Source organism: Struthio camelus, chromosome Z (genome assembly GCF_040807025.1).
Source record: "Struthio camelus isolate bStrCam1 chromosome Z, bStrCam1.hap1, whole genome shotgun sequence".
NCBI classification, from domain to species: Eukaryota; Metazoa; Chordata; class Aves; order Struthioniformes; family Struthionidae; genus Struthio; species Struthio camelus.
The window spans coordinates 88,154,829-88,176,190 of NC_090982.1; the positions used below are offsets into that span (position 1 = coordinate 88,154,829).

At 44.9% G+C, this 21,362-nt stretch overlaps 1 protein-coding gene across 35 annotated transcripts in view; it reads right to left on the minus strand.

The window, feature by feature from the left end:
• Positions 1-21,362, minus strand: part of LOC138064405 (transcription factor 4) — a 235,535-nt gene that overhangs the window by 145,341 nt on the left and 68,832 nt on the right. For 28 of the 35 annotated variants that reach the window (XM_068926726.1, XM_068926745.1, XM_068926743.1 and 25 more), the window contains one exon: positions 20,877-20,973. The exons of the other annotated variants lie outside the window; for them this stretch is intronic. In XM_068926726.1, coding sequence (XP_068782827.1) covers positions 20,877-20,973 — 97 coding nt within the window. The remainder of the gene's footprint in view (positions 1-20,876; positions 20,974-21,362) is intronic. 35 annotated transcript variants of the gene reach the window in all.

The window sequence follows — 21,362 nt, forward strand, 5'->3', positions numbered from 1 at the left end:
CAGATGAAGGGCCCAGGTGCAGCGCAGCCGCGCAACAACGCACCATTTCACAGTCTGTCAGACACATACACATGGTCGTACATGAATGACCCTCCGCGGCTCCCCCAGGACCTCATCTGGAGCGCTGCTCCCCTCTCGCCCGCCTCAGCTCCCACTGACGTCTTCATCATCGCCCTGTCTCGCCGGCGGCCGGCTCCGGCGCCCGGGGAGGGCAGCCCGCAGCGACTCCGGGGGCCGCCGGACCTGGGCGGCGGCGGTGCTCCCCGCCCCGCGCCGTCGCCCGCCGCCCGCCCCGCGCCCGGGGCCGAGCGCAACGGCCGCCCGCGCCGTGACGGGCCCTGTGAAGGGGCTGCCTGCGACGGGGGTCGTCCTGACCCACGGAGCCGCCCGTGAGGGGGCTCATCCTGGCCCACGGAGCCGCCCGTGAGGGGGCTCGTCCCGGCCCCATGGAGCCACCCGTGAGGGGGCTCGTCCCAGCCCTACACAGCCGCCCATGAGGGGGCTCGTCCCGGCCCCATGGAGCCACCCGTGAGGGGGCTCGTCCCAGCCCTACACAGCCGTCCATGAGGGGGCTCGTCCCGGCCCCATGGAGCCACCCGTAAGGGGGCTCATCCCAGCCCTACACAGCCGTCCATGTGGGGGCTCGTCCTGGCCCCATGGAGCCATCCATGAGGGGGCTCGTCCCAGCCCTACAGAGTTGCCCATGAAGGGGCTCGTCTTGGCCCCATGGAGCCACCCGTGTGGGGGGCTCGTCCCAGCCCTACACAGCCGTCCATGAGGGGGCTTGTCCCGGCCCCACAGAGTTGCCCATGACGGGGGCTCGTCCCGGCCCCATGGAGCCGCCCATGAGGGGGCTCATCTCGGCCCCATGGAGCCACCCGTGAGGGGGCTCGTCCCAGCCCTACACAGCCGTCCATGTGGGGGCTCGTCCCGGCCCCATGGAGCCACCCATGTGGGAGCTCGTCCCAGCCCTACACAGCCGCCCATGAGGGGGCTCATCCCGGCCCCATGGAGCCACCCGTGAGGGGGCTCGTCCCAGCCCTACACAGCCGTCCATGAAGGGGCTCGTCTCGGCCCCATGGAGCCACCCGTGAGGGGGCTCGTCCCAGCCCTACACAGCCGTCCATGAAGGGGCTCGTCTCGGCCCCATGGAGCCATCCATGAGGGGGCTCGTCCCAGCCCTACACAGCCGTCCATGAGGGGGCTTGTCCCGGCCCCACAGAGTTGCCCATGAGGGGGGCTGGTCCCGGCCCCATGGAGCCACCCATGAGGGGGTTCATCCCGGCCCCATGGAGCCACCCGTGAGGGGGCTCGTCCCAGCCCTACACAGCCGTCCATGAGGGGGCTTGTCCTGGCCCCACAGAGCCACCTATGTGGGGGCTCATCCCGGCCCCACGGAGCCACTCATGAGGGGGCTCGTCCCAGCCCCATGGAGCCTCCCATGAGGGGGCTCGTCCCAGCCCCATGGAGCCACCCGTGAGGGGGCTTGTCCTGGCCCCACAGAGCCACCTATGTGGGGGCTCATCCCGGCCCTACAGAGTCGCGCCGCGCCGCGCCGGTGCAGAGCACAACGGCCGCCCGTGCCGTGACGGACCCTGTGAAGGAGCCGCCCGTGAGGGGGCTCGCTCCAAGCAGCAGGCAAAAAGAGACGTTTCAGCCTACAAGGACCGATTTTGCAAGCTCACGCACCGTCCCGGTGTCGCTTATTTTCAATATGCCAACGCAGCACCAAGAAGAGCACCAAGACTTCGAGCCAGCCCTGGCCAAATCACGTAGGCCACCCCGAAGGGGAAGAAAAACAACTTGTGTCTGCAAGCTCGACTGGGAGAAAGCCCTTTGCAAAAGCGGAGAAGGGAAAAAAAAAAAAAAAAACGAAGCATCAAAAACCTCGCAACAGCGAAATCGCATCTATAACTTACCGGTTTCTCAGTTCACCAAGGCGTTTGAACGCGCTAAAAAAGGTCCAGCTCTTGCCACCCCAAAGCCAACAAAGGCTTGGCCGGTGGCTTCAACGGCTCAGAGCCGGAATACCTGCTTCCCCAGCTCCCGAGCGCCGTCCGCGCGGACACCTGGCCGCGCACAGCTAGAGCTACGCCGCTCCAAACAGAAACCTTGTTTTCCTGCTGTGGGGCGCGTTTGGCTGGCCCTTTGCAACCAGCCTGCATCACGGCAGCCGGGGCTGCGCTACGTTACGTTAATACTAGGAAGGACAAACGCTAAACCGACACGAGGAAGAGAGAAAGCCAGCTAAGATAAAAATGTCCCGCTCTTGAAAGCAAGCAACAGCCAGTCAGCTTATGCGACTATAAAGATGTACTTGTTTTCAGAGATACTCACCTGAGTGAGCAACCTGGAAAGGTCTGGCCCAGACAAATGCCTAGCCAATTTCATTTAAAATCTGAAAATATACTTCAGTCACAAGACATGAAAAAGGCCTAATTTAAAAATAAACAAACAAAACCTCTGAGGTTTACTGTAGCTCTCTGCTGTCACGCACAATCGACAGGTTTTCTTTACATATGCTCCAAGATATACATTTTTATTTAAACAGTATTAGTTGAGAAACTGACCAAGCTCTTGTTTAGCAAGTTTTGACAGGGAATAGGAAAAAAAGGTTCATAGGGGAAATTCTGATGGAACATCTACTAGAGCCAAAGTATATCTCCTACATGCTTTTCAGTCTGGTATGTCTTTTTTTAATTTAGATTTTTATGCAAAGCCCTGAAAAACACAAGCCACACCTTCTAAGTAATGTTTTGAAAGTATCTACCTTGAAGTTTGGATCACGTTCAATTTAACAGGCACAACCAATTTTACAGCACACCGGGCATCAGCAGAGCAATTGAAATAAACCCTCTGTTTCCTCGAGGGCAGCACAGGCTCCTTCCATCTCAATCCGTGCAAGTTCACAAAACACTTTTATGACACACTCACTTTGTTGTTGTTTCTTAAACTGGTTACTAAGAGGAATTTTTTCCCCTATTCTTCTCGTTAGTACCTTGGAAATGTTCACATGTTACATTTCCCAGAAATTTTTATGCTCCCAAAAGTGTCCTACCACTTTATGCTGTCTGCTTGCTTGCACAAAACTTTGCCTATAAACTCCATGATGGCTGTTAACCCACCATACCTATTAAGATTTTCTAGTGCTATAAAGGAAAAGAGTCAACGTATGTTTTGAATGGGCTTCCTTCTCTTCTAACGCACAGAATCTACACATTTGCATTAATAAATTTCTATTTTCGGGCTCAAAAGAAATTGCAGTACAAAAAGCAGATGTGTACGTTGGATTCTTTCAAATTAAATTTCCAAAAGCTGAGCCTATTCTAGCTCAAGATCAAAGGCACTAAAACACGATCTCCTCCCCCTTCCAGTATAATTACAGAGATTTCATTTCTTTTGTTACAATGAGCACAACAGGTAAATCTTAAAACCTGAAAAATAATGATCAGTTGCTACTGCACAGCTAGTCTGTGCTGTTGCATACCTCCGTTCGGTGCCCCTGCTGTTCAAACTACCGCTCAACAGGGATGGGAAATATCTGCTGGAGATATTCCTCTACACTTTATTCCTGAAGATTTCTTTTCCTCATGAGCTTCGTGCCAAAGACGTTGAGAAGAGCATACTAGCTTACATATTGTACTCTGGCAGGGCTGCAGGAGGTTGGGGGCAGGGGAGGAGCAAGCCTTTTAACGCAGATAAAATGAAAATTGGCAAGGGAGGGCAAGGGAGTCTTGCAAGTTCAGATATTGTCAAAAAGTTATGAAAATGTAGCAGTTTTCCACATGCCTCTTGAAGAGAGAAGTGCACGGTCACAAAAGCACACCAAAGATATCCAAAAATAATATTTTTTAAAGAAAAATACATTACCTCTCTCTGATGTTGTCCACAGTACTTGCTCAAAGAATGCATGGAATGTCACACTGAACTTAAGGCCAAAAAACATAAAACAGAGGAAATTTCAGGACATATGCAAAGTTATCTAGGTTGGTTTGTGTTTCTGACCAACCCACTAACCAGGATATTTTATTCCACAAACAGATATGTTTCTATTTTTAACTTTTGACAGTACCTGGTTCTAATGCTGGCCAGTAGCGTGTTCCTATATTATTTTCTCTGTACGAGAACTTCTGCATGTAATTCCTTTCACATCTGGCCTCTGCTTAGCTCAAGGCTCATGGCTGATTTCATATTTGTCACTAGATCAAATAGCCTTGTAACGTCTCCCCGCTCTACCCTTCAGAACGTGATCCTCTGTAACCTTACCCTCCCTACAGAAGACAAACATAGTTTTTCCCTTTTTTAAATAACCGAGTCCTCAAAGTCGTGGTTCGTTTTAGCTGGTCTCCGTAGTATCTTCTATATTTCTGTATTATTTCTATACTACGTCTACATTTGTATGGATTTATCGATGAATCATCACTGGAGAAGGCCACCAAGTAATGTAATAAACTGGATCCACCCACTGAATGCAACTATACAATGTAGATAATTATCTCTAATAGAACCAATACAGATCTGGCTTCTTTGTATACCCGCACTTGCAATCAGTGCCTCAAGTTCTGCTCTTTGGTGCAATCCTCCCCTTGTCATGCTCCCTGGCTGGCTAAGGGAGTCCCACAAGCTCATGCATGCAGCACCTGGGGATGAGGACATGCCAGCAGGCTGCTCGCCCCAGGCGTAAGGCAGGCGGCAGCCAAGAGCAGCAAAAGCTGAGTCACGCAGCATGCACGTTTCAAATCAGAGTGGTTAAAGGACGGTGGGTAATCAATACAGAGCACTTCACCGTGGGGATGTGATCTTAGCTGGATAATGACAGCCAGCAAGAAAGAGGAGGAGAAGCAGGCTCACGTACTGTACATAAAACCTATTAGAGGGTGGGAAGGCGTAAACGTCTTCCACTAAAATTCTGGTCTCCCAATAACATAAAATCATGGAGTTAAGTTGAAGACCACCATTACTTACAACTGGAATCAGGGCTTCTTGCCCTTCTTTCATTTTGCCTTTGATCTGCTAGGTGACCTTGGGGAAGTCAAAGTACAGATCATTCCACCGTTAGTCTACAGCACAAAACCTCTTAAGTCAACTCTTCTTTCCCACCAGGCATAAGTGAGAACCCATCACCTTCTCCGTGATACTCCTGTTCTCTTTCCCTTCCCTTCATCCCATATCCACAGCAGACATCGAGAATGCCAAAGACGGGAAGCTGGAACGTGGGAGGTGGACAAATCTCAGTTTCACCCAGACGGTACAAACATTCCCAGAGAAAATAAAAAAACTCTGGACTATATTATGTATTCAGAAGACCCCCTACAGCACAAGATATTGCTGTAGTACTGGTACTGCAATGAGCACGTACCGATAGCACAATGAGCAGTGCTTTCGTGGAGTCGGGGTGCGGGGTGAGGACAAGCATTTGGCTAGTGCGTGATCCAGTTCCACGGAGACACTGCTCAGGTGACTCCGGTATGGGGAGATCTGGCGAATCAGTCCGGTTCAGAGCCACATCCCATGGCCTACCCATGGGGAAAGTAAACCATACACCCTTACCCTGACAATGCAACGTGACCTTCAGAAAGAAAGTCTTGTGGGGCTTTCAGCTCTCAGGAAGTATAGCTCTCCCTACTCCATCTTACCTACCTATGGGATGAGATAATACGGGCAAGTAACATCTGTCTGCCTCACTAGCACGTTTGTGAGGTTTAATTCATGAATGTGAAAACAACACTTTTCAATCCTTAGAATTTTAATCTTGCTCATATGCAAGTACCTCAAAGTGCCTGCACACCGGGGCAGGACAGGCAGACCGGGAAAATGTTCACAGCAAGCACATGCACTAAGGAACTCTGAGGCACAGGGGAAGAACTGAAGATGGGAGAATAAAAGTTGATGAGAGAGAGGTTAAGGGAGCATTTTTCAAATTAAAAAAAAAATATATGAGAGCACAAGCAGAGCAGAACACAGTGGCTGGTTTTATTTAATTCTTCTAAATTCAAAGACAGCAACAATGAAGCATGAAAGGAAAAAGAGAGGGTATGTGAAGGAAGGGCTGTGGGGAAGGGAGAAAACAAGGAGTGGGATCCATAATCCTTTGTCCTTTTTTTCTTCTCTTTTTCTAGTTCCTTCCTTTCTTAGTTTTCTGTTTTCCTGACTCCTCTGTCCTTCATTATCTTCTTTCCTGTTATTTTGCTTAAAACTGGCAAAAATTACACACTGCACAGGCGTTAAAACTGGCCTGAATTCCAAATATAAGCCCAAATCTAGGCCAGAGGTATATTTGGCAAATACAAATCCTTGCCAGATTTACGCAGCTCTAATAATAAGGTGACAAGAACCGTGCACAGGATTACGGATGTGGCCTCACTCATCCCTTATAAAGTGCCAAAATAGTTTCCTTTGACTTTTATTCAACCTTTGTTCATGAATCTCAGACCATTAGCTTTAAAAAAAAAAAAAGGAAAAGGAAAAAAATCCCTATTTTGTATTTGGGTGAAGGTTTAAATGTACTGTTTTCAGGACATCAATCCTCAGATCTGTGCCTCTCCATTAAACAACAACGTGAGGCTACATAGACCATGGAGGAGCTTCACCTTGCAATCCCTTCCAGCCTGAATGAGACACCAGAATCAGACTCTGCTCTCAGTTATAACGATACATTTCGAGAACAACTCCATGCTGGAGTCGTGAAAGCAGAACCTGGCTTCCTATTCACTTTGGGGCTTGGCCTGGCTTGGCTTCTGCTTAATCCATCAGAGAAGAAGCAGATTCACACTACCCTGTTTCCCTCCCTATTCATCTCAGTAGCTGAATCAGAAAAGTCCTTCTCACATTTTTAAAACCTCTTACATTCACATCAACCTTCTTCCTATCTCTGGTCTGCTGCTGGCTGCCCTCCATCTCCACTCAGTAGACGAGGGACTTCCCCTTGCCACTTCTTGACATCTGGAATAATCTTATCGTATCTCTACGAACCACCAGCTTTTTTCAGACACTTCCACCAACATACCTTTCCTTTCTTTCCCTCCCCTTTTAGTTTTACTCTCTATCTGCATTTAAGTAATCATTTTATTCAGCATTTTAAAATCTTTAAGGCATAAAAAAAAAACTCTTATAGCAGTAAAAACTAGCAAGCATATTTTTATTCCTTTACAGAGCCTTGTTCAAGTCAATACGGCTCTGCAGTGTTGCAGGACTCCTCCTGCATGGATCCAAACGGAAGGATTGTGGCCAAAGCTGTATTTTATATTGCCTTCCTTTTAAGCGCAGCTAGCTCCCCTCAGTTTTGTATCATCAGCAAATCTCATTACATGATGGAAGAAATATGTGGACTCTTATGAGAGAACAAGTCTAGCTTCAAAGCCAAGTCCGTTCCCAACACGTTACAGGTGTGCACCACATGAGCAGGCACAGAAATTGCAACTGTTCAGGGTGTGATGACAGCTCTATATAATGTGATCAAAAACATTTCACATGTAAAAAAAATCAAAGTTAGACAAAAAATAGTTCTGCCATACAAAGAGGTGAAATCTAGTCAAACAAAATACACTGAAAAGGTCTGGCTATGTAAATGATCAAGTTAAACAAGACGCAGTTCAATCTCCTATGCTTCACTAGCTTTTATAAGCCTGCGAAACATATCTTTACTATTCGCTAACCTGCCACTCCACCTGGCTTATCACCAGAAAGGGAATTTGTAGGGTGGGTAGAAGGAAGGGAACTCCCCACGCTGACCAAAAACCCAAAAGTAGTCTGACAGTGGAAGCCAAGAGACTCTGGAGCCAATCTGAGCCTCTCGTTCTGCTCTGTCCCTCAGAAAAGTAGAAACGTTTCAGTAGTGAATTCCAGGTAAATTTTCAAAATGCAGTAGGAGAGACACAAAAGCTAGGTCCCTAGTGACTTGAATACAACAAGAAAAAGGCACAAAATATATTTGAAGATGGCTCGAATTCCGGGTGTGTTATACATATGGAAAATGCTGTTTGGGAATGACTTTGCTATTAACAACAGAAGGCCAAAGAGCCTCTGTAATGAAAGCCATCCTCAAGAGAACACCTCAGAAGTCTCTGACACCAACAGAAACTAGAAATGTGCTGGAGAACAGGGGAAAACTTTTCCATATGACTTCTTTCCGTAGCCACTCATGCTTTGAAAGCTTTTGGTTTTCTGTAGTACCTGAAGTGTTGCACTGATGGAAAACTAGGATCATATTCAGTGGACCCGAGGATATCGATTAAAGCGACTAATAAGGGAAGCTATTTGGTCAGGAACAGGAGGGGCACAAGGAGCTATATGAATTGAAATGTGGACTAGTGTTGCACTATGCTGGGGCTACAGGCAACAGGCTCTGACTCTGGCTCACCTATGATATGTTCACTCTACTACAATTTTTCTATCCATGAAATAGGGATTATGAGAGCATTCATCTTCTGTTGAAAGAATCTTCTGCAACCCCTTGCATCCCAGAAGAGGCTACTTCAGAGGCTAGTAGCATAATATAAGACTACTGAAGCCAAAGCGTGTTCCCATTGTGATTAACAGGCATACAAAATGCCATCCAATTTAGAGTATATCTCTAATATATTTTACTTTTTTAGAAGAAGTTGGGAGAAGGAAGGTCTAGATGAATTTAGGTGGAAGTTTCAAGAGATTCATCAGACTCCAAACAGACTTCCATTCTTCAGATGTTAACCTTCGGCAGTATCTCAGTTGCCACCAAAGAGGATGGGTGGAGGTAGCGGAAGGCGTGTCTCCTCAGGATGACCAGCAAAAACAAAAAAATTTTGAAGTCTGGAGGTCAAAGGGGGGGGTGGGGGGTGGATCAGTTTAAGACAGAATTGCCTATCTGGAACCTTTGCCCTGCAGCTGGTGGGACGAGAAGCCAACACTGAAAATCTGCTGGCAGCTGCATTTTGGAAGAGGGTAAGACTCCACCCAGGGGACAGTACAAGGGGTTTGGTCTTCCGCAAAAGTTATTCAAAGGATTTCAAAGAAACTTCTGCCCGCGGGACATGAAATTTTGTTTGATCTGGGTTCTATTTCTAAAGTATTGCAAGGTTTTAAAAATAAAGCCTTTTGCTGAATCAGCTTGGTATCCAAATGTTACAGATCTCTTCTGCCAGACAGACAACCTAAGTTCAGCTTCCATTTGCACTGCTTTTTTTCCCACAATCCAACAGAAATTGGTCAACTTTAACTGATGTTCTTCTAATGTATATGCTGAGGAAGACCACAAGGCTTAAGTCCACAGCCCTGCAACAACTTAGCTCTGTGTTAAATATTCTAACCCATTAACTCCATCAGTTTTCACACATTTGCCTGCTCAATGGAAATCAAGCATCTCATTTTGCCTCTAGCTTCAGTAACAGATATTGCCTGCCAGTCACTTAGACATCACTCCTGTGGAGACAGCCAAACCTAATGAATACAAGAAGCTAATGAATCTGGACCAGGCAGAGGAATGAGAACTTCCAATGTCAAATCTGTGAAAGCAAAAATGCATCTGAAGAAACAGGAGGCTCAAGAATAAGGTTGGCAAGAGGACTAAGATGAAACGCCATTGCTACATTTGAACAGAGTTGCGTTTAAGCTGGATCACTCATAAAAAGTGTGAAGCTCACTCAAGTTCATACAATGAAGACTGTGCCAGAAATAAAATGATTTTCCTAGATCATTAGGAGAATCAGGAAGAAGAGCGTAAAAACTTTAGAAATTAGTGCTTGATAGACCCAGGCCCAGACTGGCTGAGTGTCAGCTCTGACCCTGGGGATAAATGCAACAGAGAAAGAGAGGCATATAGGCTTCTGCTCTTACATACTCCTACAGAATCCTATGATGAAAATATTGCAGATGCATGACCTGAAGTATCTCATTTTAAAATGAGAATATCAGACAGTGCAATATCAACCCTCCCATCAGATCAAAAATATGCTTAATCCAGCAGGACTAAAAGACAATAATTGTCTTCTTTCAGCAGGCAGAGTCCACTATATAGTAGAAACCATGTGGAACCTCTTCATTTTAGATTTGTTGAACTGTGATGGTGCCCTCAAAGAAAAGTTGCTCCTGAGCTAACCTCGCTATTGCTTCTGGATGGCCCCGAGTTCAGAATTTCTGCTCCATACAGGACTGTACATTTCATAGCGATCAGAATCCTGATTGGAAAATACACTTTAAGTATTTAAAATTATTTTAAAATAAACAGAAAACAAACTCATGCACAATATCTGTCAACGCATATCCTTAGGGGACAAAAACATTGTGGCATTCAAGTGAAACATAGAGCTCGTCTCATGGTTATCTCTGTGGAAGGCAGAGAAGACAAAGGAATGGAAGGGAGATTTTTTTTCATCAACTTGAAATACCCCTTTATCTTTTGTTATTTAAGACTTCTGTGATGGCTTCTCTATGGAGTTTAATCCACCAACTGATGTTCTACCCACCCTGTGATCACCCATTCTGGAATAATCCCTATTTCCTTCAATATTTCTAGCCTCTCTCCTGGGAAATTTATATCTGATTCTGGCATCTGTTCCCTGTCCTCTTTTGTGAACACTGAGGTGAAAAATCCATTTATTTTTTAGCAGTGTCTACATCATCTGTCAATAAATTACCCTTTCCATCTCTAAAAGGTCCTAAAGTCTACTTTACTGACCTCCTCTTCTTTATGCATTGCAATAATCTTTCATGATTATTTATCTTAACCTCATGCACAGTCTTTTTTTTCTTTCTCTCTCTTTGCTTTCAGATTATTATTTTTTAACATTCAACCTCATTCCAGACATTCTCTGAACAGCACTTGATGTTTCACATCCTATATACTCTCCTTCCTTTCCTAGGATTACTTTTTGTCCATGCTTGTTCATCTATATTAGGCTGATAGTTTATTTTACAACACAGTATATTTGTTCTTAGCATAACTGTGTAGAATAATTCTGCTACATTTATATTTCAGTAGGTACTGATTCCCCTTTATGTTATGTCTTTACATGGCATCATCTTTCCTTTCTTTAAAACAGGTTCTAGTATCCAAAGCCAAACACGAGCTACTGCTAAGAATATAACAGCTGCTCTGTTTGCACACCTCACTTACTATAACTATCAGCACGTAACTCAGTGCTTTAAAGATTATTACTATTAGTCTTGTCCCGGTTTTTAAAGACACTTCAGGGCTCTGACAACAACAGTTATTCCAAAAGTTTCACTAATTTCCTCGTGTTTCTTCTTTCCTCTTTTTTTTTGGTTTTGCGAGTAGAAATAAAGAATGACAAAGTAGATTATAGCCAAATTTTACGGACACCTGCAAACTTCTTTATGTAATGGTTCCTAAAATATGCTCTCTCTTCAGACTTTCCATTATCTTCTGGGTGTTGCTCCACATACCTTGGGAGATTTGCGTTCTCAGCCAACTGCAAAATCCAGGCCAAAATTGTCTTTGGAATCCATAAGATGGCTATGCGATTTACATGAAATGTAAAATTTAGGAAGGGAAAAAAAATATATTCCTGGAAGGCATATTTGGAAAAATAAAATTTGTTGGCTACCTGAACCAGAATCAGGCATCTTTCAATTCTACTGAAATATGAAAGTGAAAATATAAATCATAGGAAGGGTTTGAACATTTTGATATAGATATCATAATTAAAAGGTATTTAATCAACATAATTTAAAAATACCATTGACTAAATTCTTGCTGAACTATTTAGGTAGCTTCCTTATCCAATAATTAATCAAAATATTGCTTTCACCAGATAATTCACATATATATATAATACCACTCTTCTTAATATTTGTTAGTTAGCCTAATTTCTTCTTACATATTCTTCTTATCTTCTTAATATTTAGTCAGCATGTTTTCTCCCTAAAGCATCTTTCCATATCAGCTTTCAGTCTGTATTCTTTTTAGAACCGTAGAATATGGTTAGGACCACAATCACATAATAAAACTTTGCAGAATAAAGAAATGTATTGGAGTACTCTGATTTTAGTTAAAAATAAATATAATCTAATTAAAGCACTCATGGTTCTTGTTAAATGCGTGCGCCATATCTTTTTATTTCACATGGTACAAGGATCAAAGCACGGACCCAGTATACCATCAGCCTTGTATAGAGTGAGAATTGGTGCTGTCCTTAATCTAGACCATATGGTAAGATGCATCTATTGGCATGATGCTACAGAGAATTACTGTACCCTCCTGTCCTATCCTTTTTATTATTTTCATTGAAACTGTTTTATATTCAGTTTTGCATTTTCTGTGCATCTGACCAAATGTGCAAAATCCGAAGCAGAACTGGAGACTGAAGATTAGGGACAAGAATGGAGAAGTCATTACAGAAGTTGTCAGAAGTAGCGTCGACAAAGACAATTAAAAATATAACAAGAGTAAAAATGATTTTTTGCTACAAGACAATCACGTCTTCCTACAGACGCCAATGCTAAATTTCTTTCCTGGACACGTGCTTTGTTATAAAGAAAAACGCTAGGAGAAATCTGTTATTGCAATACAAATGGCACTTAGCTTGGCCCAAAAATATGTTGTCCAAGCTTTGCCTTTGGGTACCACTCCAGCGTAGTCCAATGTTAAGGTTCAGTCACCTTCGAGCCCTGATAGTTGCAGCTTTATCTATTTTTTGTAGGAGAACACGCCAAGACCTAACAAAAGAAGTGGATCTTATTTAGCTAATGTATTATTTTGACTCAACATCTTTTTACACCGTGAAGTTCAGACTCAAGGTAAGTACAGGCTCAAAATGGTTATTAATTATACAGCTAACTCTGCATTGTTTTACACATTCTGTGCCTTAACTAGAGAGCATAACAAAACCATTGTTTTTGCCTGTTTAACGGACCATGACTAGAGCAGCTATGTAAATGACCTAGTAATTCAACAAATTTGTTTTGTTTCACAGATTTTCCCACATGTATGCTTTCCAGCTGTAATGCAAATCTATTCCACATCCAGTCCAGCCGTCCCCTCTAGAAGCATGCCTCTACCTTGAAGTGTATAGTCACTAACTGTGTGAATACAGACACTTCTGGAAAATACGAAGATTGTAGCTAATTCATAAACTAAAAACGCTTTTAAAAATGTGCCTATCAATGGTTTTCCTGGTTAGGTAAGAGTTTCTAGGAATTTAATTTTTTCTCCTCTATGAATATTTTAAGGAAGCCACTTACACGTTCCTTTTAATGCTTAAAAAGGTGTGAGCTCATATTCCCTCTTTCACTAATATCAGCTCCACTGGAGAACAGCAGCAAATACCTATTTGAAAGCCAAACTAAGTTAATCTATATAAAAGGCAGAAGCTTTTTTTTATAACCACTAAAATGCCTTATGCTATTTTAAAAGCCTTAAATTAAAAGCTTTAATGTTATCTTAGAAGCCATTTCTCTATTAAGGTGTTTGCACTGCAGAAAAATGCAATCCCGAGAGTAGCTAAAAATAGAGCCTTAGAGCAAGCTGTGCACAACGGAGCCCATGTTGGTTGTGCCAATCCTGACGGGGACGTGACCGAATCCTGTATGCTGGCTGCCCAGGACAGAAACCACCTCATCCCGCACCTCCTTCATAGCTTTGAACTCAGTAACTCCATGCTGCACACGCTGATTCCCCCTCTCCAGGGCCACCCTCCTACCTACTCCGGCCCCACCAGCAGGCTCTGAAGCGTCTCCAGGTCTGCAGAAGGCCATTGCCGGAAGAGAGGGTTTGATTATTAGCACGAGGAACTTTCCTCCCTGTTTACTGAGAGAATAATTTCCACCAATATTTTGCAAACTTACAATCCATTGTAATTCACGCTCCAAATACAGATCAAATACATCTGCAGTTCAATGTGAAATTTTCACACAGCTTTAGTCTATGCCATGCTACACAGAATACAACTGTCGCACAAAATAACTTATTAAAAATGCTTGGACTTGTTTAAGAACAAAATACAATGGAATGTAAACTTCACTGAAAACTATGTAGCACAAAATAATATTTCAATTCTTTGCTCAGTATGCAGACATTAATTGCCACAGTCCACAGTTTCTATTTATACATCTGCTGCTTGTTCCCCAAATAAATGGAAATGTCCTTGTAATTTCTTCTCTTCAAGACTGTATGAGAGGCTTGGGTTGAATGCCGAAGTTCAGAATCCCGACTGGCAATGTGGGTGAGACTGACTTGCTGCAAAATACATTAACTCTTGACAGGAAAATGTGACATATTTATATATACATCTACAAAATGCTTTTCTGTGCAGATTTTTTTCTGTTAATTTTGTACGTTTGCTACTGGGACAGGAAAGAGGCATCGGGCATATTACGTGACAGGAACAGCTATGGGAGCCAGTGTCTTCTACAAAGCATTTTTGAGGCGTCTTTCAAGGCCCCTCTCGACAGTAAACTGTGTGAATTTCATTGTGGCTATCTTAGAAAGTTAAAACACACCATCCAACCTCCCAGGTCTCAGCCCTGACGCACCACGTGATTAAACTAAAACTGTTGCTCTGGGTCATCCAGAAGCACTTCTACTTTGTTGTGAAAAAAACACAAAGACTAATCCAGAAGAAAAAGGCTGGAAGAAATCTTTTACAGCTGTTCCTATGTCAGATGTAACATGAATCAAAGAACCACAGAATGGATGAGGTTGGAAGGGACCTCTGGAGATCATCTATAGTCCAACCCCCCTGCTCAAGCCTTAATTTACATGTAAATTACGTATACGTCCATTCAGGAACAGAAAAGATCAAGTCTGAAATTAGTCGCTGTTTTCTAATTTGGTTATTGGAGATTTGTTTATGTGGCCTGCTCCCAGAGTTTTCAAGGGTGCACTTTTATTCCTAGATTAGTTCCATTTTTTAATTTTAGGGCCATTCATAAATGAGAGATTTTGGTTGGTAAAACAATTCTAGATTTGGCAAAAAAATTCAACAGCTTTATCTTATTGGATTTCGGTGACATTTGAAAACCCTGTCTCAGATCTTCCAGTAATCTCAGCAGAGGTCTTCTGTACTCAGAAGGGGACTAGAGGAACAAATTTAGGCTGGCGGACAGGTATCTACATACAGCATTCAAACACAATGGTTGGGATGAGTTAAGTGGGTTAGGGTCTCCTGGGATGGGCCGTGCAGGGCCAGAGGGGAAGGAAGGTGTGCACCAATGGGGAGGGATGTCCACAGATGGTCTCGGGATGAGCACTTGATGCCCCAGTTTGGGGTTTTCCCTTTATACGCCAAATAGCTCGAATTTGGCAGCTGAATCCAGGTTTTCAGACGTTCCCCTTAACATCCCAGGACCTCCTGCTCCCACCTCTCGCAGCAAGCCACAGAGAGCTGCAGTCACTAGGAAGCACTCATGGTGGTGGGACCTGTCTTCTCCAGGTCATAGCTGAGCTGTCTAAAAACAGCAGTGCTACCTGTAGGATTGCATGCTCTCAGCATGTTTTCCACCCATGAACACATGAGAAGTCAAAGGTCTTCTTGTAGCCTAGCCACGCCACACTGAAGTTTCTTTTTTGCATTTGGCAGTCGTCTTAACCCATGAGGAACTGTGGTACTTGGTCCACCTCCCCTCCCCAGCAGTATTTCACCTGAACCCATACTGCATCCATACGAAACAGCCTTCCCTGCATGGAAATGCACATCCAAATCACTCTAAACATCTGTGTAGCTGGGCAATTTCTGAGCGTTCAGCAGCTGGGAGACTACTTGACAACCTAACACTTTTCTCTTTTTGGAAGCTCTCTTCTCTCATGCATCATCCATTCACTGCTTTCTCCTAAAAATGCAGGTGCTGGGTTGTGTCATGTGCACTAACATAAAACATTTGAAATAAAACTGGAGTTTGGGATTTCCAGTTCTCTGGTTTAAGCCCTTTCTTGATCTTTTTAGTTGTTATATTCAGACTTTCTGTTGTTACAACTCATCTTAGTTAATGTTATGGATAGCCAGACAGTCACAGATTTTTATGGAAAACATAGTTCTGCCTGTCATTCTGGAAATTTCACCTTTGACTGATATTTTTAAAATTGTCATATTTCTTTTTATATGTCACATGTTACTTTCTTTTGCAAATGCAATAAAGTCTTGTCTTAATTCTTTCCACTCTAAGTTGCCAGACTCCTTCAAAAAATACCCTCTTATTAATATTAATAAATTATATTGCTCTGAAAAGGCTTTAGGAAATTATAAGAAAAGAGCAGACGATGCTAAGATAAAGAGGTGGCTACCGCACGTGCGTTCTCCTAACGTGGGTGCCCAATACGAAACACCACCAGCGTGATTTCCCCAAGCGGTGGCATTTCTGGTGTCACTGAACACGGCGAGAACTGAGACGCAGGCATGTAAAAATGGCCTGTGCAGGTCTAAGACGCAATCACCGCCTTTTGTCTCTCTCGTTTACAACTGAAAATTACGGGCCAGTTTTTGATATTTCCCTCATTGTTCTTCAAGTACCTTCAAGTTAACTTCTGCAGCTGCGAATGGGAACCGAAGCCACCTGACATAACAGCGGTGGTGTGAAAAAGGATTAATGGCTGGGACATGCCAGGCACTAACTGACAAAATCAAAAATCTGCCAGGATGAAATGTAATCTCATTTTAGGAAATGTTGAAATCATTTCTGTAGAAGGTTAAAAAAATAATAATCAGGCTGAGTCAGATACACAGCATGGAAAATTTCATCCCAAATGTTTATAGTTTAGCAATTGAAAGCAGGGCCTTATAATGCAGCGCTGGGTAAACTGAACTATCTGCAAAAATTCCAGTTCCACTTATAATAACAGTAACAGAATCAAAGCTGTGCACATTAAAAACAAATACCACAGCAGTGTTCATAGAGAGACAAGCGGTATCACGGCATTAAAAATAATATTAAAAATTGGCAGGTATATGGAGTATCCTAGGAACGCAGGATGTTTTCCAGACAGTTATTTATCACGTCTCACGATACCCGTGTGAAATACACAGCGTCCTTTTGTTCAGGCAGGGAGAGGGAAAGGCGGCCGCGCGCGCGCGGGTGTCGAGCGCCGGCGGGTCCGGAGCAGGGCGCGCGGCCGGCCAGCGGCCAGCCCCGCTCGCCCTGCCCCGCGCCCCCCAGCTCCGAGGCCGCGAGGAGATGCCACCTTCTCACCAACGGCGCTGCTCCAAGCAAAACCGCCAGCTCGGGATTTTAAAAGGGAAAAGGAAGAAACCGTAGGAAAAATATGCAATTCGTGAGGCAGCTGGCCTGCCTCTGGCGAATTTAGAGGGCCAGCCCTCCCGCAAGCGCGCCGAGCAAGCGCTCTTCTGAAAGCCCAAGCCAGCCCAGCGCAGCAGCGACTCGGAGTAGAGCAGTACGAGGGGAAGCACTTCGGAGGAAGAAGTTATTCCTCTGTTATGCTAACGCTAAATTGCATCTGTCCTGCCTTTTGCATTCAGCAACAGAAAACGAAAATAAACGCAAGCCGAGATTTTGTCTTTGCATACTACGTCCTCACGTCGACCGACTCCTGTAAAAACTGGGAGACGCGCGTGCAGCGAGTGCAAGTCCTTTTAGAGAGTCCCAAAGCACTCTCAAAACCAGAAGTTTTCTAGCCTGCCTTTCAGTCAGTCAGTAGATTAGGGACTCTTTCAGTAAGGTCTACAAAACCAATACTGTGAACACCAGAAATACTACAGGAGAAGGGGAGAAACACACCAAGCGTCCATGCAGGAAAACAAAAAATGCCTCTGATATTTTCTATTCTCATTTTAACTCCGTTCAGCACACTTTAGTGAATCAGTTGTGTAAATCCCAGGAGAAGTTCCCTCCCGCCCCGAGTTCTTCCCTGCGCGCTCCGCCGTGACGGTCTGTCGGGCGGACGGTGCTTCTCCCCTTGGCGCGGGCGGCCGCTGGCATTCACAGCGCTTCACCTTCTACAGCGCGCTGCGGTAAATTCAGGATGGTTAGAGCCCTCTAAGCAACACAAACCTAAATATTCCTGGTAGGCAAACGGAGGAGAGGAACTGAATTATAATGAACCAGCAGCTGTCACAATATGACCACAGTAACCAAATCAAAATATCAGCCACCAAGCCAGATGAGATTCAAAGGTCACCACATAAGCCAGCAGCTTTCTTCAACAGCGCCCGAAACCTCCATCTAATCCTTGCCGTGAGACGTTCCATTAAGCTACAGGGGGGTTCGGGACAAGTTACTATATATTAGCAAATGATTTAATGTACTAGCAAGATAGCCTAAGTGGTAGGATAAAAAACGTTCACCAAGAAGGAACCTGGAAACGGAGGAGACCGTGAGAAACGGCTGCAACGCCCGCCATGCCCTGAACTGTCACCATCCACCTAGCTTTAACTCCGGGTCAAATAAGTACTCTTCACTTACCCTTAGGAAAACAAAATATACCTAGAAGAGCACCCGGACTCCGGAAAACCGTGTTTCGCTATACAGAAGCGGTACTTTGAGGAGGCAGAAACTCAGAGCTACGTGCACAGCGTTGCTGGTCTCTCAGCTAACCGCCGAACGGCTTCGTGGAAAGACCAGCTCGGAGGCTCCCTACTAGACTCTGGCCGCTTAAAAATGTATTTTTAAAATAAATGTTTGAAAAATAAAACGTGCAGTATAAACCCGCGTTCAAGCACAGCGTGTCTACAACCGTTTGTGGTTCACAGGTACAGCGTCACTAGTAACTATCCCCAGTTATTGCAAAACTGTTCTTGCCCGGAAAGCTGCTGTCTGCAAAGTTAACCTTACACGCTAGCTTACCCTGCGAACGCTTTAGATTAGGCCAAAGTAAGGAAAGTGCAGACACATGCACATGTTTCTACAGGGCAAGACAGACATGGAACTACCCAAACCTAAGGCTGCATGGACCAAAGGACGGGACCCTGCCCCGCCGTGCCGGGGGGAGAGGGCACCTGGCTGCTCTTCGGCTCCCTGACTGCCCTCCAGAGAAGCAAGCAAAGCACCCGAAAACGAAGACCCCGAGATGAAATACCGAGCTGACGGGGGTTTCGTTAACTGTACACAACTTCGTTCAAACCAGCACGGAAAAGAAAAGCGCACAAAATCAAATAAGCTGTCATTGGTAATTCTTTTCCGCAAACGGGGTAATATTCATCACATAACTATCCAGCCTGGTCCTGATTTAAGCATTAATAATAATAATGGGAAGACAGATAAGAAATATTTAATCAACATAAAAATTATGCTGTTTAAAAGCTATAAATTCAGAGGCAACGCGCTAAGGTCCTTACTCTGCTGTCAGACGGCCTTAAATCAGGACGAACTTCATTTAAGTCACCAGCGCTACCCCAGTACCAACCCGGTTCCGGTCGGAGGGCAGTCCGGCTCCGTGTCCGTCTCAGGCTCTGCATCAGATGCCGACGGACGGGAGAGCAGGAAAAGCAAATTACCGTGGTGCCTCTGCCGGTGCAAAGCGCGCAACGGCGGGGCTGGCCGCGGGGCCAAGGGCAGACCGACGAACCGCGTGCGGGAGCCCCGGCGCCCACAGCCCGAGCCCGGTTCCCAGCGGAAATTTCCAAAACATAGAAACAACACAAAAACGCTCCAGCCCGCAGCTCAGCGGGGTCTCGGGGAAACTCGCGGAGGGGGTCACAAGCTGCCCAGAGTACCTGCTCAAATCCTTCAACAGCAGGCCTTCGCCGCTATGTTAACGTAACAGCTATTTTTTTTTTTTTAAATCCAAGTGAAACCACTGTTTTCCCTAAGTTTGGCAAAAACAGTCACAGACAGGAACGAGACTGTTCGTAACCCAAAGGCACGGAGGAGAGAGAGACTTTTAAGGCCCAAATCCAGGGTTAAACCTGGGGGCAGCGGGCAGGGCAGCGGGTTTCGCAGAAGGCTGAGCGTCTCCGCACGCTGCCTAAGCCCCACGGCGTGAGTTACGGAGGGAGTGTTGAAATTGCCGTGCTTTTTTTGGCTTATATAAGACCCTTTAAAACTGCTGTAACCATGTTTTGTACGTGAATACATAAAAATGACTACAAGCTCCAACATTGTCCCATATGTTAAACAACTCACAAATATTCCCCGATATTCAAAAACAAGGCATATTTTAGGGGCATATATTAGAGCTGAAGAATGATATATCACAGTTACAGCTCCACGTTGTTTTTGGCTTACGTACAATCCTTTAAAGCAAAGCATTTGGTTAGTTCATTGACAACTGCAGAAGAAGGGTGTGATCTTGGCCAAGCATAAGCATTACTAATATTTTTACATCATATATTTACTTTAACTAAACTCATTTATCAACCATAATTAAAGAAAGTAGCTATCAGTCACTTACGAATAATTATAGCCTCTCTTCATGCGGTTACGGTATTTGCGGCTAAACTAAATGATTAGTCCGGGGCGTTAAAACTTTCTGCCGTGGGCTGTGGGGTGGAAGGCACCCGCCTGCCCCGCGCCCCGGGCAACGCCGCCCTTGTCTCGAGCGGGACGGACCGCACGGGCCCCCAACCCGCTATTTTATCCGTTCCCCCTTGTGAACGTATGTTTGTACTTTCAGCCATCCTTTTCTGCTTGAAAAGCCCTGCTCAGAGCATGCTCTGCTTTCCTCTGCCAACCGGTCACACCTCCGAAAAGAAAAGGCTGAGCTTTACGAAAAGTGCCTCTACCTCTTCCGGCAGATAGCGCGGTTGCGTCGCGTGCCGCTCACAAGAAGACCGTTTGGTTTGCTCGGCAAACCCGCTCGGGACGCGCTTCCCGGCCTGCAGGGTAGCGCAGAAGGACAACCACCACCAAAACCCCACCTTCGCCCCCATCGGCTGGCGCCCACCAACCCCCGCAGCGAGGGCGAGGGAGTGAAACCCTCCGGGTTTTACGGCCGGTTCGCTCATTTTTACTCTGCTTGCAAAAACACAATCAAGTTAGGAAATGCAGTTTCTTACTTTGTATTCTGGAATTGACAAAAGGAGGAGAGAGATTGTCATGTGAGCCAAGGTCTCTGCTCGCCATGTGATCATAGTGAGTCCCATCGCCATAGTTCTGTTAACAAATTGGGAAAAACACATTTGTACAAGTTTAACAAGCATTTTTTCGAAACCTACAGGCCCATAGCTCCCTTCTGAGTTTTAAACCAGCTATAAGAATTATTATTCCTCTTATTGTTTTCCTCTATTGATTCTGCTGGAAGTGATGCGTTCCAGGACATTTTTAAAGCTGTTTCAAATTTTTATTTCATTAGTAATCGACTGTGCTTTGTTCTGAGGATGATCCAGAACCGGTGATTGATCTGAGGTTCTTGGAAATTTGTGCTGCGCACTTCAACGAAAAAACTTCCCTTAACACAAAAGCTAATAACATCTGTTAAAAACAGAAAGGAAATATTTCTTCAGGTGGTTTGCTTTTTAAATCGAGTTTTTATGTATAAATTT